Below are 17,683 nucleotides of genomic sequence, written 5' to 3' on the forward strand. Positions count from 1 at the left end.
GCGCCCAACTCCGAATGATAAAGCGGCAAGAACAAGGCTGCACGTTCGAGGAACTCAAGGAATCGGCACTACAAGTGTTGGAAAAAGTCCAGAATGAGGAGCCGGAAGAAGAAGAGACGGAGGACCACTGGGAAGCCAGATGCCAGGGACCTGGTAGTGTAAAGAAGAGAACAGTACTTCAAGAGGCGCAATCACCAGCAGGCCCAGACCCACTGTCCGCCATTAACAACAAGCTCACAGAACTGGCCCTAAACATCGCCAGAATGGGGCAAAGGCTGGAGCAGAGCGAAGCCAGACATAATGAGTTTCGCCCGCGAATAGAGAGAGGAAGCAGACCACGTTGGAGCACGCCCAGAGAATCGGGAGGAGGCGCAATCGATCAGTTCGATGAAGAGGGTATGCCAATATGCCGAAGATGCCAACAGAGCGAACATATTGAAGGAAATTGTCATCAGAATACTTTAAACGAGGAGGCCCCGAGGAGGAGGACCGACCCTCGGGAAGAGACCCACTACTAGGTCCGCGCAAACAAAACTGGTGGCCCCGCTTCATACAAGATCCATCAATCAGTCCGCCAGAGCTCATGCAAAGTCAGACCACGGCGAAAAGACCATGTAACACTGAGGATCGACGAGTCAGAGCAAGAAGAGTGACCGGCCAGGTATTGTGGTTCAGTGTAGCATGTGGCTATGGCTTCATAAGGGCAGATAACAGGAAGACCGTATACGTGCACTACACCGTAATCCAGAAGACCCCTATGAACAAATACTTCCGAAGCCTGGAAAAAGGAGAATGGGTCGAATTCGAAGTGACCAATGGAAAGAGAGGTGTCAAGGCAACCAACGTAACAGGCCCCGGTGGTGCTGCAGTAAGAGGCAGCAGATATGCAACTATCCACAGTCAGCATCGACGCTTCATGCACCTGCCATATGGTCAGCACCACCTGAAGAGGAGAAGGTCGCAGGATGTTTGTGGTGAGATTGACCGGCCCATCAGTCATCATCCCCGGCCTGACCAGATGCCACGATCACCAGAACCCATTAGGCCACCGCCTCAACCTAATTTCCCTGTAGAAACCCCAAAAGAAGTAGAGAAGGCCAAAGCCCAGCCGAAAGAAGTGAGGTCAGGAACGAAACACAAGTACACCTCAAGAATGGTAGATACGGGTGACCAGACAGCAACTCTACAGCAGACAGGTACCAGTACGGCCGAACGGAAGAGATGCCTCGAAGTTGTGGCCCACATGACCATGGCAAAGAAAATTGAACCATTGGAACCTGAAAGCCCAAAGGCAACTGTGCCACCGCCCAATGCAAAGGCCACCACAGAAATCCCAAACACAGCTGAAAAGGCCGAAACCCGTCCCATGGAAAAGAAAGCTGGTACAGACCAGGAGTACACGACAATTACAGGAGAAGAATTCGTGTGCATGATACAACAGGCCATCAACAGGTCCAGAAAGAGTGGAAAAGGGACACCACGTGCTCATTGCAGACCGCACGCTGTGATCTAAGGTGCCGTCGAAGGACCGCTTCGAAAGTTAGGAGGTCTGAGCGGTACATGAAAAGGGTGTTACCAGCCGATATAGAATGTAAATATTTGACTGCAAATCCTTTGTAGATTGTATGTACGAAAATTTGTGTACAGTATTAAGATTTATGTGATATGTGATGCTTTCCGTGGCCCAATTAAGAAAGGACATTTAGGGCCTTATCTCTTGTATTCATGTTCGGGACTTTATCCAGGACTGCTGCCAAAACTTAACTTGATGCCCGAGGACTGGCATCATTCGAGCAGGGGGACATGTGACACCCTGGAAAGGAGGGTGCCTCCTTAGCCTGCCTCACAGGGGGGTTACTTGCAGCCAAATTGTGGCAGGGCCACAAGGGGTTAATCCTGCGGATGTAACAGGGCGCGAAAGGAGGAGGGGAGGAGATGCCCCATGATTGGAGGACAGCAGAGCGGGAAGGCTGAGGGGTGGACTTGTGACCAGCAGCGCGCGAAAGAGAGGGATAACTGACCTGGAGGGGAGAGAAGAGCCCGGCGGCGTGTCCAGCGGCAGCGTGTGTCCGGGGCTGTCGCGAGGGAAGAAAGAGTCGCCGTCTGCCATCCAGCATCCAGAGGGGAGAAGAGGTGGCGTGAAGCAGACCGGCGGGACCTGCAGCAGCAGAGCGGGCAGCGCTTGTCATCCGCGCCCGGCTGCCGAAGAAAGACGGAGAGAGGCGGGTGACGTCAGTCCGACGCGTCCCCCACACAGCGAAGGCCCGACGACAGCTCCGGTACCAGTAACGGCGGCAGCTGAAGGAGAGAAGCCCCCGAGCCACCGGAAGAGCCCAGCAGCGTGCCTTCGACGGCAGGAGCCGCAGCAAAGTGTAAGTGCTGCCCCGCAGCTCCGCCCCAAACCCTCCAGCAGACCCGGCCAAGAGTCCACTACAGAGAGCCCTGCCAGCGCCCTCTCGCCGGGTCCCTTGAGAGCCCCTACTGCCACTGTGACTCTCCTCCCTCCCTGCCTAAAAGGGGGTTTAGGGATACTGTTCCCTGTCGCTCCACTGCCAGCCCACGTGCAGATGCAGGCTAGGAGCACCTGCAGTTAGGCTCTCCTGAGGGCTACAACCCTCCACTGTGCCCACCTTAAGGATTTCTCCAACGACAGCCACCACTGCCACATCGTCCTGGACATTAACTGCCTGTCACAGCCCCCCTCCTTAGCCCCTGTGCCGCAAAATAGGAATCTTCACAGGATTGGGCGCAGCCATTCCCTCCAAAAGGGGCACAACAGCGCCACCCTGTGGCCGAAAGTGAGAACTCCCCACCAACTCTCCTAAGGAAACCCTAAAGCCTCTTGCCCCTCTTAGAGCATTTGCCCAATTCCGTTTACTCTTTTACTTGAAAGGGGATCGTCCGTTATAGTCAGCCATCCACTGCGCAGTGTTAAACTGAGGCCTCCAGCGAACTCTAAATACCTATGCATAGGTCTGCCTTTGAGACAGTGTTTAAAATAGGAACTGGGTACCCAGTAGAATAGTATCGTTTACCGTAAAGAGATATTGTGTGATGTTAACTCGCATTGTGAAGCTGATAGTTTTATAATCCTGTGTAAGTTATTGTGATTGCTAATTACCTTACATTGCTACAAAGTGATAACCGTGATTGATATTAGAATTGTGTATACCAAAAAGTTATTATAGTCGGTAATAGAACGAGACGGTGCATATATGTATTCAGACGTGCTTTATTTTATTATTGTGACCTTATTGTATTACGGTGCACCCCTTTCAGTGTAATCTATGTCCTAGGTAGCCCTGCCTGCTACCCGACCTCAAGTATCCTATTTAATCTTAAATAAATTCCGTTGCACCGTTTGCTTGGTCTGGTTCTTGTCCAGTGTCCGTTACGAAGAGACGAAGACGGGAATTAGAGTGCAAGGTAAAGGGGTTCCTGGCCTGAACATTCCGGCTTACCACATATATGTATTATCAGCACTACTACTGTCGGCAACTGGTGTGGGCATTACGTTTAAGCACTGCTACTACTGTTGGCAATTGGTGTGGATAAGGTTTTCCTTATAGTCACCATACAAAAGCAGGCTCCCAATTAGAATAAATGCTGATGGATTCTTCCAGACAATACAGATCAAAGTCCCAATAGGAATAAATGCTGCTATTAAACTCCTCCAGACATGTAAAAGAAGAAGGTACACAAATAGTGCATAACGTTTCTGAAAAAACACTATTTATTAGGGATGTACACTTACAATTTTGCTGGAGGTTAAAAGCACATAGACATAAAGCCCGGGGCAATAACAGGATCCCGCTAGTCCAATGGAAGAACAGTCCAGGTCCGGAACTGGAGGTGCCACACTTCTATCTACCCGGTTGGACTACAGTGACTTCTGCACCCCCGTGGACGGCACCTCCAGTTCCGGACCTGGACTGTTCTTCCATTGGACTAGCGGGATCCTGTTATTGCCCCGGGCTTTATGTCTATGTGCTTTTAACCCCCAGCAAAATTGTAAGTGTACATCCCTAATAAATAGTGTTTTTTCAGAAACGTTATGCACTATTTGTGTACCTTCTTCTTTTACATGTCTGGAGGAGTTTAATAGCAGCATTTATTCCTATTGGGACTTTGATCTGTATTGTCTGGAAGAATCCATCAGCATTTATTCTAATTGGGAGCCTGCTTTTGTATGGTGACTATAAGGAGGACCTTTTTTGAGCGCAGTGTAAATAAACTCACGTCCATTTATTCTTTGAGGTGGTATTAGAATAATACCTCTAGATTGTTACCTGCTGCCTTAAAAGTTATTTTTGCGCACTTTACTGCACTCAGTCACTTTATTGTTCAATTGGTGTGGATGTTATGTATAGGCATCACAACTACTGTTGGCAACTGGTGTGGGCGTAACGTATAAGCAGCGCTACTCCTGTCGGCAACTAGTGTGGGCATTATGTATAGGCAGTGCTATTCCTGTGGGCAACTGGTGTCGGCGTTACGTATAAATTGTTCTACTACTGTCAAACTGGTGTGGGCGTTACGTGTAAGCAGAGCTACTACTATAATACAGTAGGAGCAAGTTTCATCTTTGCACCTTTGGTCATGGCTAGCCATGGCTATTCTATTGTTCTCAGCTGCAATACAATAGGTATTGCAGCTGAGAACAATAGAATAGCCATGGCTAGCCATGGGCAAAGGAGCAAAGATGAAACTTGCTCCTACTGTATATATATATATATATATATATATATATATGTGTGTGTGTATGGCAGTGGCGTAACTATAATAGCCACACAGCCCCTGTGGTGGCGGGGAGGCGCTGAGAAGATGTGGGCACCGGGGGGGGGGGGGGGTGTGTGCTGCGGGGCTATAGTTAACCGCTGCCGTCTGAATAAATCAAAGTCAGGGGCAGCTACAGGTCTGCCCTTCCTCCTCTAACTTATGTTGCAGATAGGTACTTTTAGCAACAAACTTCTATAAATGTGATGAATTATCTTAACTTGCGTTTGCACTACATGCATGTACATTTCATATCCTTTATTAAAAGCCAGTCTGTGGAATAAAAGCAAAATCTTTATTTCTAGATACAGATATTAGAAGGCAACACACAAGACATTATTCCTCAGCTGAAAAAGAAATATGAAGTGGACACTCTGGATTTTGTGTTTGTTGATCACTGGAAGGATAAATACACTCCAGACACCAAACTTCTAGAAGTAAGTGGAGCACTAAACTTAAACTGAACAACAAACGAAAGCTTAAGAGACAAATTTGATGCATCTTTTTTTATTATAAGTGCCACATAGGTCTGCAGTACTGTGCTGAGGGGAGTACATAAGCACAGCACCCATTGTACATGATAAAATATGAAATACACATACAGTACACCACCTCTGAAGGCCCTCTGTCCATTGCAAAAAGCACTTTCAAGAATACAAAATTATTGCAAATGTTAATTTGATAAAGAAACATGTTCCCACATGTTCGACACACTTTAACTTGAGGGTTACAGAGGGCCGATGGTTACGCAGTGTGATCCATTGCATACCTCCCAACTGTCCCGCTTATCGTGGGAACGTCCTGGTTTTTTGGGATGTTCCCGCGTCCACAGGCCCGGTGACGGGGGTATCAAAGGGGACAGCTGTCCCGGGCCCCAACTATTACCCTCAGGCCCCCCCCCCTGCATGCAACAGTCTTTCCCCCCCTGTCTCTCTTCCTAACACTCTCTCTTGCTCCCCTCTCTTTATCTCTCTGACACTCTGTCCCCCTGACTCTCTCTCTTTCTCTGAGACAGTCAGAGTCCCCCTGACTCTCTCTCTCTGACAATCTGTCCCCCTGATTCTCTCTACCGATTCTCTCTCCCTGACACTCTGTCCCTGATTCTCTCTCCCTGACACTCTGTGCCCCTGATTCTCTCTTCCTGACACTCTGTCCCCCTGATTCTCTCTCCCTGACACTCTGCCCCCGATTCTTTCTCCCTGACACTCTGTCCCCCTGATTCTATCTCTGTGTGACACTCTCCAAGATGCTCTCTCTCTTTCCTTCTCTCTCTCTGACACACTCTCTCTCCCTCCCCGATAGAGCGGGGGGGGGGGGGGGGCTTCCAAGATTTTTTCTATGGGGCCCAACAAGTTCTAGTTACGCCCCTGTCAGCAGCCATGGTGACCGAGCTCCTCGGCCATCCTCATGGAGACCAAATCACTTCTCCAGCCACTCCCATCCTCCCTCCTTGCTCCTCACCACTACTCCCATCTCCTCTCCCTGCTCCGCATCACTGCTCCTATCCTCTCTCCCTGCTCCGCACCACTACTGTGCTTGATGAGGATGGGGGCCCCAAGATTTCTGTTGCCGGCCCTGCACATCCCTCCCGCGGCCTGCAGTCTCCCGCGGTGGGGGAGGGAGTCCCCGTCCCCCCCCCCTTGTCACCCTGAATAGACGTATTCCTGCATCCCGAGGGGCTGCACTCACAACCTGCATATCCAGGAGTGATGAAACTGGGACACGGCCGGTGCGCCCTCTTACATGCAAGGCTACACACCCGTACCCACAAATTCATGCCCCGCTTTACCAGCTCGCCGAGTGTCACCAATATTAGTGAGTAGGCATCTATTTATACCTCCTGGTGCGTTTGCATATTGGCCCTTATTCTGGTTGCAGCCTTGCGAGTCCCCCACATGCCGCCAACTGAATCCCAGTCCGCCGACCCCTCGTACGCCGCATGCGTATGCACTGGCTGCAAATGGATGTTTAACATAAACATCCATTTGCAGCATATGTGGTAACACCTACATCATTCGATGATCGCCACCCATCGAATGACTACACTATCTAAAGTGACTCTGAGGTCAGCTGCCTGCCCCCGGCCACCCATGTCATGGACCGATTACCATAGGAACGGCCAGCGGTTTCAGCGTGGTCCCATGTGCAAGACTATGCACCGTCAACCCACGTCCCCTGCCCACAGTCTTGGGTGCGTGCGCCCGTCAAACAGTCTGTTCACCATTGCCGCACGCACCCGGCGTATGCACATGCACAGAAATACGTCGGTCCCCCATGCGAACGCATGCTCAATATGATTAACAATGCATTATCCCGTGCATAGTTTTCCCCTCTCTTTTTCATCTGTACATGCAGCACAATCTGACAATATCATCAGAGCCTGCATGCATGGAGTAGGGGGAGGGTGACGCCACTGACCGATATTGAGAACAATATCTGTCAGTGTGTATGCACTATATAATTCTCCCGCAGCATTGCTGATATAGTTAACTATATCATCGGCCACAGGAATTGTTAAGTGTGTGTACCCAGCTTTAGCAATGCCTATATCGACAGTGCTGTGGGAGAACAATGTTGTGCATACGCACGGACTAATATCGTTCACGATATCTGTTAGTGACATCACCCCCCCCCCCCCCTTCTACAAACACACACACACAAACACACACCCGATCCATACCTGCAGGCTCTGACGATATTGTCTGATTAAACTGCATATACAGACAAGAGGAAGAATCGATAATGATGCTCGGGAGCGCACATCATTAACGATATTGAGCGTACACACTGACCGTTGTTCACAGTGTATTGTTAATGGTTGGTCAAATTAATATCAATATATCGCCCTCTGTGTACCCAGCTTAAAATATGCTAACAATGACCTCACAGCTTAGATATGATTTTTTGTTTTTGCTTTTTTTGAAGACTTGTCCCATTACCTGGATTTTTATTTTTCTGTGTTAGTGAGACCACTGATGAAGTAAGATGTGTAGGTTGAAGGCTTGTATTACCGCAACACTTCAGCTGTTATATTCAATGTCATCACAGAATCTTATCAACAGATTCAAATTATGATTTATTCTTTGGGGTCTATCCAATTGGCTTGCACCTGCGAGTCCATGTGAGTAAATGCAGCTATATGCTGCACTCATTGCAGCTCCAGATTCACTTATTTTTGTTCGCAGCCCCATGGCCCCATACACAAATCTGCAAGTCTGGGGCTAGATCAGACAGCAAGGGGAGATGTACAGTATCTACTCCCTTACAATTCAAGCCATCTCACGGCAAATTGAATTTGCCCATTTCACTGTAGTGCTGGGTGGGGCACTTTGGTATAGATGGAGTAAATCTGGGTACACATCTATACAATTGTCTGGCCAATCTTTTTCAACCTAGGACGAACGGCCGTTAGATTGTATAGGTGTGTATGCTGTCCCGGCTCATGTGGTAGGATAGATAATGCTCTGCCTCGGTCGGTCAAATCTTATGTGCAGTTTATTATTCATCTGACTGGACGGGTCCATATTGGAACAAAAGTGTAGTGTGTACGCACGTCCGATCGATATACTGGCTGTTCTTGCAGTAATACTCCATAAGCAATCATTTCCTTACTATAGTTTGGATGGGAGGAGATCAAACGTCATAAGTAAAATTGTATAGGTGCGTACGCGCATATTTGCTGTAGTTTGGGGATGTTAAATTAGAAGTAGGGTCGATCGAACACTTGAATAAAACTAGATTGTATAGGTGTGTACCCACTTAGAGGATGATGGAAGACAGATATAACACAAAGGAGGGGGGTAAGACAGGAAAAAAATACATGGAATTTGGGGAGGGCAGCCATCGGGTGAGAGACCTCAGAGAGATGTGCATATGTGTACACATACAAAATGGCGTAGGAAGACAGAGGCACATATGGAGAGACAGAGGTTGGTGCATCTAAAGAGCAAACCAAGAAAAGTGAGAGATTTTGGGAGCAGCAATCATTTACATGGCAAAAGCAATCTTTTTTTTTTCCAGTATAAATAATTGCCGCATTAAAAAAAAATGGGAAAAATCTCCCTACAGCTCTCACTTTTTTGTATTCTCTCCAGTGGCGTAACTAGAACTTTTGCTCCCCCAAGCCAAATAACATTTCTGGCGCCCCCCTCTCTCCCCCTCCCCAGACATTGGCAACCACAGTAAAAAAAAAAAAAAACTGTACCTCTCCATCCTCATTCCTACCTGCTGATCCCCCTTGCACCTCTCCATTGCCTGTACAACTCTCCATCCTCTGTCTTACCTGTACCACTCTGCCCCCTATCCCCCTGCATCTCCCCATACCTCTGTCCTTCCCTTTACCCTCTATCCCCCTTACACCTCTCCATACTCCTGTCCCCCTGCACCCCCCCTCTCCATGTCTCCTTTTCACCACTCTGTCCCCCTTCACCTCTGTCTCCTTGTCCCCTCTTCTCCTGTCTATCCCCCTGTCCTCTCTGCACCCCTATATGGTACGCAAATAAAATATATTTAGAAAATACTTTATGTAAATTGCTGCCATTATTTACCTAACTTTAACAGGCAGACAGCAGGGCGGGGCTGGTGGCAGGTAGCTGAGAGGCAGTGGGGCGGGCAGAGGAGGTAAAGTGCCGCGCTAGTCCCTGCCTGTCTTATCCATATATATGCTGTATAGAGCGGCAGCCGCTGGAGAGCGAGCACTGTGTGGTGGGGGCTGCTCCCCCGGTGGATGCTGTCACAGCCGCCGGCGCAGTGAAGTTGCAGCCTGCGCTGGGAGTATCTGGCACAGGCACGCAGGCTGTAACTTCACTGAGCCGTCGGCTGTGACAGCGTCCATCGGGGGAGCAGCCCCACCACACAGTGCTCGCTCTCCAGCGGCTGCCGCTCTATACAGCAAGCCGTGCACAGGGGGGAGCGGCAGCCACAACAGTGTAAGGACAGCGGGGCGGGCTGTGTGGAAGCCGGGGGAGTGCCAGGCAGGAAGAATGGGAGAGGAGCTCTCTGGCTGGCTGTGCGAGGATACTCATTGACCCGCCCCATGGGCAGGTCATGGGGCGGGTCAATGAGCGTCCCCACACAGCCAGCCAGAGACGAAGAAGAACATAAGTTTAAGTATTGGGTGCTGCAGCTCTCAAAGAACTGCTGCCTACGGCTCCGTGACCCTGCGCCCCGGGGGCGCCGGCTCCCCCCCGCCGACGCGGGGGCTGCGGAGCCACAGCTACGCCACTGATTCTCTCACCCTATTACATTTGGCCCCAAATCTGCTCTCTTTGCTGAATACAGCCCTTCCCAGCTGAATGCTTACTCTTACATTGTAGTCTTCTAATTAAATACAAACGGAGCACTTGGGGGATGGGGTCTACACACTTCAAGTTGCATTGCAAAACCTCTCTGTGGCAAACAGAAATGGGCCATAATGTGACTGGCAACAGGATATGCAATTCCAGCACAGGGGTTTCCAGATACCCAGAACACCACCTCTAAACCACCCACTGTCATCCCTCACTGTACACCACAAGGTCTGGGAAAGCCAGATGTTATCTCACTGGGTCCACCGCACCATTGATAAGTGACTGAAATGTTTTATTTTAAATTTGTTTCATTATGATATTTAAGGTAAAAATTATGATTTTTATATTTGCAGACGTGCAACCTGGTTAGAAAAGGCACTGTTATTGTCGCAGACAACGTCATTTGTCCAGGAGTTCCAGATTTCCTTGAGTATGTCCGTACAAGTGGGAAATATGACTGCACACACTATCCTTCATATTTGGAGTATATGAAAGAACTCGATGCTCTGGAAAAGGCTGTATTTAGGGGATAGACATGGTTTGATCTTTTCACTTCTGTCAGGACCTTAACCACTTAACTAGCTAATATCTTTTCCCAAAATCACATATCATTTTTATGAATATTTTTTAATTAAATTAGATTAAAGATATACTGTATGCAGGTGTTTTTTTACTTTCCTGCCTGGTACATGTGCTCTAGAATGCCTTTTATACAGCATTCTGAGAAACAAGTTGGCAGTATTGTCGGCAGTCACTGTTAGGGGCCCAGGCCAACAGCAGGAAATTAGTACTCTGCAAATGCAGAACTGATTTGGTGTGACATCACCAAGGGAAGGAGGGGCCGGTGGTCGCATAAGGTGGGAAAGAGCAGCTCACTGCGGGCACATTACGAGTGACCATGCCAGGGGATTGGTTACACAGTTCTAGCAAAACTGTTAACTGTTCGTGGAAACTTTGTACACCCAGTTTCATATTTGTCTTTATTATTAAAAATACATTTTTATAAGCTTTGTAATCAACATGCTTAAACTTTAATAAATCAGTAAGGTAATGATCAATTCAGTAATTACTTATCAGACATCTAAAGGGTTCACTTACAGAAACATATTATAATTCTATGTATATATAAAAGTACACATCATCATGGAAGGTATCATGTATATGGGTTTTGCAATGGTCCAGTAAAACTAATTACTAAGATTGTTAAATCACTCAGCCATACCCTGAAATGAGAAGAATACATACATGCATGCAGGGGGAGGAGGCAGAGCGGAGCCAAATTACTACCTTGCTCTGGGTGACAAAAATCCTCATTTCAACCCTATTCTTAGGCCATATTTCTCTCTAGCACCTGGCCCCATCCTGCAGCACCCTCATACCCCTTTTACACCAGAGGTGAATGGATGCCTGTGTGCGGCATCCATTCACCTCATGGACGGAGGCTAGGGGCGCACAGAGGCTGGGGGCAGCCCAGAATCTTACCTGGGTGCTGGGCTTGCCTCCAGCATGTCGGTCGGGGTTGCGGGGGTGTCGGTCAGCGGGTTTCCTGCTGTGCGGTTTTGGTGTAAAAGTGGTATCAGACAACTCACACCTCACCTTAAAAAATGGATGACACCCACAATTAGCTGCACCTTGCCTATATCCTCCATGTGCCCACAAATCCTCGGATCATGGCTTTTCAAGCTTGTCTACCCTCAGATTAAATCAGAGACAGGATGTGGCATCACACCCTGACGTCAGAAAGGGGCAACCTGCTCTTAGTGGTGAATGGGTGAAAGCCTGGCGAGTGAGATGTCCTGTGGCTCCGTCCTACCTGCCAGTGACATCATTGTAACGTGCAGGCTGCCACTGATACTCCCAGCCAATGCCATTTCTGAGCCGCTAGAAGAGGCCAGCGTAGTAAAAAAGTATATTATATATATATATATATATATATATATAATGTCTGTAGTTGTAAAACTTGTTGTCCTGTATTACAGGTTGTGTATCCTCCATCCAAAATTCTCGAGACCAGAAGTGTTTTGGATAATGGATTATTCCATATTTTAGAATATTTTTATATTCCATTGAAGTATCTTGCATACAGTATATGTTGTATAGACACATGGAACACACACAAATATATTTTATCTGTGCATGAAAAGTTTCCAAAACATGAAACAAAGGCCCTGATTCAGGTTGGCTCGGTAAGCTGCGGACATTGCAGCTTACCAAGCACCTGAGATGCCGCCCGGCCAAATACCCGCCGCTGCTGACCCCCCTCACCGACCATGGAATGATTTGTCCTTCATTCGCAAATAGAAGTCACTGAAAACTGCACAATGATGCAGATGGGACAGGCGGCTGTTGTCCTGTGACGTCAGCAGCCTGCATACCCAATGGGAATGCCCAGCATTTTCATCGGGACACCCATTCCCATGGTTCAGCGCCGTCTCCACCCTGGGACCGCCCACCCCACAACAAATGGCGTGGTGAGTGTGTAACTCGCCAGAGGCATTCCTTGCCGGGGTCTTGCGCATGCGCAGGCCCCCAGACATTGGAACGTGGCCAAATTCACCCCATTCCGAGTGATGCTGAATTAGGGCCACAGTTTGTGTACTATCTCAGGCACAGAAATTGAATGCTAAGCGATCATTTTCTAGCACATATTTGGTGCCAGTTACATATTATATCCCCAGTAGTGCCAGTTACAGATGTCCCCAGTAGTGCCAGTTGCAGATCATGTCCCCAGGGGTGCCAGTTACAGATCATGGGCCTGATTCTGGTTGACTTGTGAACCATGTAACGCCGGTACTTGTGTAATAGCACGGCGCCTGGCTACGCTACGTTTTCAGCGTAGGCTAAGCTACGCTGTCAATGTAGCCCAATGGCTGCCTAGCGTAGTTAGCTTATTATCTCCGCAACAGCCCGGCTCTGTCCCCGTGGGTTCATGGCTCTGGCCCCGGCTTCCATGGCAAGCCTAGTGACCACTTCAGGGAGAGCCTCCTTTTCAAACCCCCACTATCCCCGCAATGGGACACGTTACATGTCAACCCAACCTGTTCATACCCCCACTATCCATGTCGGCATGGAGTTGATTTTATAGTGAAGTGTGGCGAGCGCAGAGAGCCACCGAGTCCAAAGCGTGGTGAGCACAGCTAGTCCCGCGAGGGAACACGGATTACTTTACATGTATTGCACTTCCCCTTGCGGGCACGCTGCACTCGCCACGCTTTGGGCTTGGTGGCGCGATGCGCTTGTCACACTTTATAAAATCAACTCCATGTCGACGTGGATAGTGGGGGTATGAACAGGTTGGGGGGACGCGTAACGTGTCCCCTTGCGGGGCTCGCCACGCTTCGGGCTGCTGTGGATAGTGAGGGTATTTCAGGAACACATATCTGACAGGGATGCTGACTACGCTGGCCGGGGGAACAGTACGCTACTTCTGACAGGGACGCTTACTACGCTAGCGGGAACACTACGCTGGCCGCGCGAACACTACGCTGATTCTGACAGGGCTGTTTCGCTACAGGCGCCGTGTTACTACGTAACAGGCGCCGTGCTATTACTCAAATACCCAAATTCTTGCCCCCTACTAAATGTCGAATATCTCCGCAGCACTGAGAATGGATGTTTGGCATAAACATCCATTTGCATGCTTGCGAGCGGGCCCAAAATCATTTGATGGTCGCCAACCATTAAATGTTTTCTGTAGTGCTCGCTGACGTCAGCCGCCGGAAGGCAGGTGGCCACCCCTGTTCGCAAGGGGATGCCCAGCATTTTCTTGGGAATGCCCAGGAAACGCATGTGAACATGCTCTTTACAAGCACCTCGGAAACTATGAAAATCTTCAAAGGCGCCAGCATTGAAGCCCTGTACATGTGCACAGCTTCACTATTGAACTCCCCATGCGAACGCATGGGTGAGTTCACTAACCCCCTATGTCCCTAGTATTGCCAGTTCCATATTATGTCCCCAGCAGTGCCAGTTGCAGATGTCCCCAGCAGTGCCAGTTAGTGATAACCCCAGTAGAGCAAGTTACAGGTGTCCCCAGTAATGCTTTTAGAACAAACAGAAAAAAGTACATACTGGAAACTATGGTTTTCATAAATAATTTTGTTAACGGATATCTGGATAAGGGATACTCAACCTGTATTAACATACTTCTTATCCTGAGATTTGAGCAGTATCCAAGGCAAGGATTAGCAGTATAATACTTTATAGCACCTGTGGAATGGGAATGATACCGAAAGGAATTTAATGATGCAATGAATTTTTCTAAGAGTCGCTCACACCCAGGTGATGTTCATTGTTTGTTATATTAATGATTGATGTTTATTCAGCCAGTGTAATGTACTTCCAAAGTCTCCACAGGAGAAGTTTCCGTGATTACTAATATATTAGGCTATAGACTATATTGACTCTTGTGTAAATACTTCAATTGTATAACATACTGTATCATTACATTTAATCTTTTTATCAGTGAACAGAATAAATCCGCAAACCTTTTTTTGTTTTCAAACATTAGAAACGTCAGCGGCTCAGTCATGTCCATCTCTCCACATAGAGAGTAATAGTGTAGTGATTGACTGATTCGTGGGCCATTATGCTTGTTGTGTACTTTCATTTGTATAAAATGTTTTTGTTGGTTTTTAAAGGAACCTCTAAAGTTATTTTCTATTATTGGTTCGCTTAAATTTTAAAAAGCTCTGAAATAAATTTTGCATGACTCAAATAAAAAAGTGTTTTTATTTTTCTGATATTTTTAAATCAGTACGCAAAGTAGTCTACACAAATGGAAAAGTGTTATTATATTAACTTAATGATGCAATGTCCTACTTCCATTATACACCATGGTTAATATATGTATAAAGGGCCAGGTAAACAATGGGCCAGATGGAGCTGCAGCTCCAGGCCTCCCATTTAAAATAGGAACACAGGAGACTGACACTTTTGACAGGGAAAAAAAATCCTGTCTCAGACTGGCAGCGGCCGTCCTCTCTCTCATGCCCTCCTCTGGTTCCAGTACTCTCACCCGAACTCACTTGCAGAGCCGTGCGGGCAGTGTGATGGTCGCCCCTCACACTGCCATATTCACTACGGACCCTACAAACTCCTACCATCTGTATGTATTTTCTTCCAATTTTTACCATATGTTCGTATTGTTAAAAAAAAAAATTCCCATGTCGACCTAATGCTTGTGTTGATCTAATGACCCTGTCGACAGGGCCGGTGCAAGGCACCGGAGCGCCCCAGGCGAGTCGGGGTGGGGGCGCCCCGATGCCGGGGGAGGATTGGGGGGGGGGTACCTGTCCTGCGGCGCTGTCCGGTGCCGGGGGAGGGGGGTACCTGTCCTGCGGCGCTGTCCGGTGCCGGGGGAGGGGGGTACCTGTCCTGCAGCGCTGTGTATTTAAAGCTGGCTGCGGAGGCAGCGGGGGTCCCTGCAGTCCATTAGAGATAACAAGCGCTATCCGCCGGGCTATGCGGAAGCGCTTCTGTTGTGAAAACACTGGCAGCACGCTGATTGGCTGAGATCAGCGTGCGCCGTGCTGCCAGTGTTTTCACAACAGAAGCGCTTCCGCATAGCCCGGCGGATAGCGCTCGTTATTTCTAATGGACTGCAGGGACCCCCGCTGCCTCCGCCGCCAGCTTTAAATACACAGCGCCGCAGGACAGGTACCCGGGCGGCACGGGGGGGGGGGGGGCAAAATGCCGCCCTCCAGTGGCCGGCGCCCAAGGCAAATGCCTAGATTTGCCTAGTGGTGGCGCCGGCCCTGCCTGTCAACCTAACCCCATGTCGACCTTCCTGCATGTGGACCTTCAGTCATGTTGGCTTTCATGCATGTCGACCTAGTGACCGTATCCCGATTCAACACTATAAAATACAGTGAACAGTGGAGCTATGTGATTAGCCCTATCAACCCATAGAGCACTATATAAGTCACTCACTCATACCTGCAGTACACAATATACTGTATACAGGATCCTTATATATTAAAGGTACAAGCCTCCTATGTTTAATATATATATTAAAGTGTGTGTGTGAAGTATCATGATAAAATATAAGTAACAGTGGAGCTATCTGCTTAGCCCTACTAACCCACAGAGCTGCACAAACAGAGGCTACAATATCACTGATCTAAAGCATTACACATAACAACCAGAGAATGTGAATACACTACCTCTGTATATGAGATATTATTAACCTCTTCCTAAACGGGTCGATATAGGACAGACTGGCATTAACCCCACACACCCCTAGGAGCAAATGAACCCAAAATAGGGTTCTCTATATTATGAGTGTCTATGGTTTCATTCATTATTAATATCACAGTTGTGAAAATCAATACAGTGTCATACCTATACCAATACAGTATCATACCTGTCTGCCTATCACATTTGGTAAATCAGAGGTTAATGATATTGGTCAAATATTAAACCTCCAACACACAGTACAGCATATTGTTATATTTGCTGAAATGATTGTGTACTGATCTGACTCTGGGCACAGAGCCAACAGACAATTCAGAATTCTTAATGAAGTTACATTGTATAACCCTCACCAAGGGTTATACAATGAACACACATGAAGAGACTTGAACTTTATGAGATAATAATATCTATTTCCCCATATAAAATCACAGTACTATAGATCAATCCGACAAAAAAAAAGGGACCAATACAGGTCCAACTGACAGAACGCTGGGACTCATCACTACATCAATATATCCTAAAGATTAATAACAAATTTGAGACTGGGTCCTGATGACCAACAGTGATTCCACTGGTAACATCGGTCTCGATGTACAGATGATGGTTACATAGGTCCAACTAAAATTATTATTTAAAACATTTAAAAAAAAATATATAACACACATACCAAGGGTCCTGCGCACAGCCTAATTTAATATAAATTAGTGGTGGGCAACGATTAAAAATTTTAGTCGCGATTAATTTTTGCGATTAATCGCATTTATATGCTAAAATTCAAGAACGTATTCAAAAAGTAGTGTATTGTGCACTTTTATTAAGAACTGCTATAGGAACAACAGTGCAATAACATTTGGCTTTCAAACACTTAGTAAAATGTGCTTTTTCACAGCAGTATTTACTCATACTGTAGCATTTAAAAGAAATGAATAAAATAAATTAAAATAATTCTAATATTTCCTCCCAACATGACCCATGCCTGGAGGGACAAACTACTCTACTCCTGGACTTTCCTCTTAATTTATGATTGCCATTACCTGTTTTGAACAGGTTAGAACTAGTTAACTCTCTCTGACAAAATCCTTCTTAGATGGACAAAACCATATGCACTGCAGGGGGGCAGATGTAAAATGTGCAGTGCACATGGTTTTGTCCATCTAAGAAGGAATTTGTCAGAAAGAGTGAACTAGAATAAGGCCCTAAGACAGGTGCTTCACCACAGATGATAATAATCATAAATTAAGAGGAAAGCCCAGGAATAGAGCATTCTGCCCCTAGAGGAAAGGGTCATGTTGGTAGGTATGCTTTAACATCCACATTAGCATGTAATATTTCTTTAGCATTAATGTAAAATAAATGGTAAATTTTAAATATAAAACCAAAGCTATTTGCTAGCTTTTTAGAGAAACGTTACCCTCAGAGTCCAA

General features: G+C 47.3%; 1 protein-coding gene across 8 annotated transcripts in view; it reads left to right on the top strand.

Moving 5' to 3' along the window:
• Nucleotides 1-14,782, top strand: part of LOC146009288 (catechol O-methyltransferase-like) — a 124,981-nt gene extending 110,199 nt beyond the window's left edge. For all 8 annotated transcript variants that reach the window (XM_083149559.1, XM_083149542.1, XM_083149533.1 and 5 more), the window contains 2 exons: nt 5,082-5,213; nt 10,418-14,782. In XM_083149559.1, the coding sequence (XP_083005685.1) occupies nt 5,082-5,213; nt 10,418-10,597 (312 nt within the window). In that variant the 3' untranslated portion in view covers nt 10,598-14,782. The remainder of the gene's footprint in view (nt 1-5,081; nt 5,214-10,417) is intronic.
• The last annotated feature ends 2,901 nt before the right edge of the window (nt 14,783-17,683 follow it).

The sequence above is a fragment of the Crinia signifera genome, chromosome 1, assembly GCF_055691185.1.
Source record: "Crinia signifera chromosome 1, ASM5569118v1, whole genome shotgun sequence".
Classification (NCBI taxonomy): domain Eukaryota; kingdom Metazoa; phylum Chordata; class Amphibia; order Anura; family Myobatrachidae; genus Crinia; species Crinia signifera.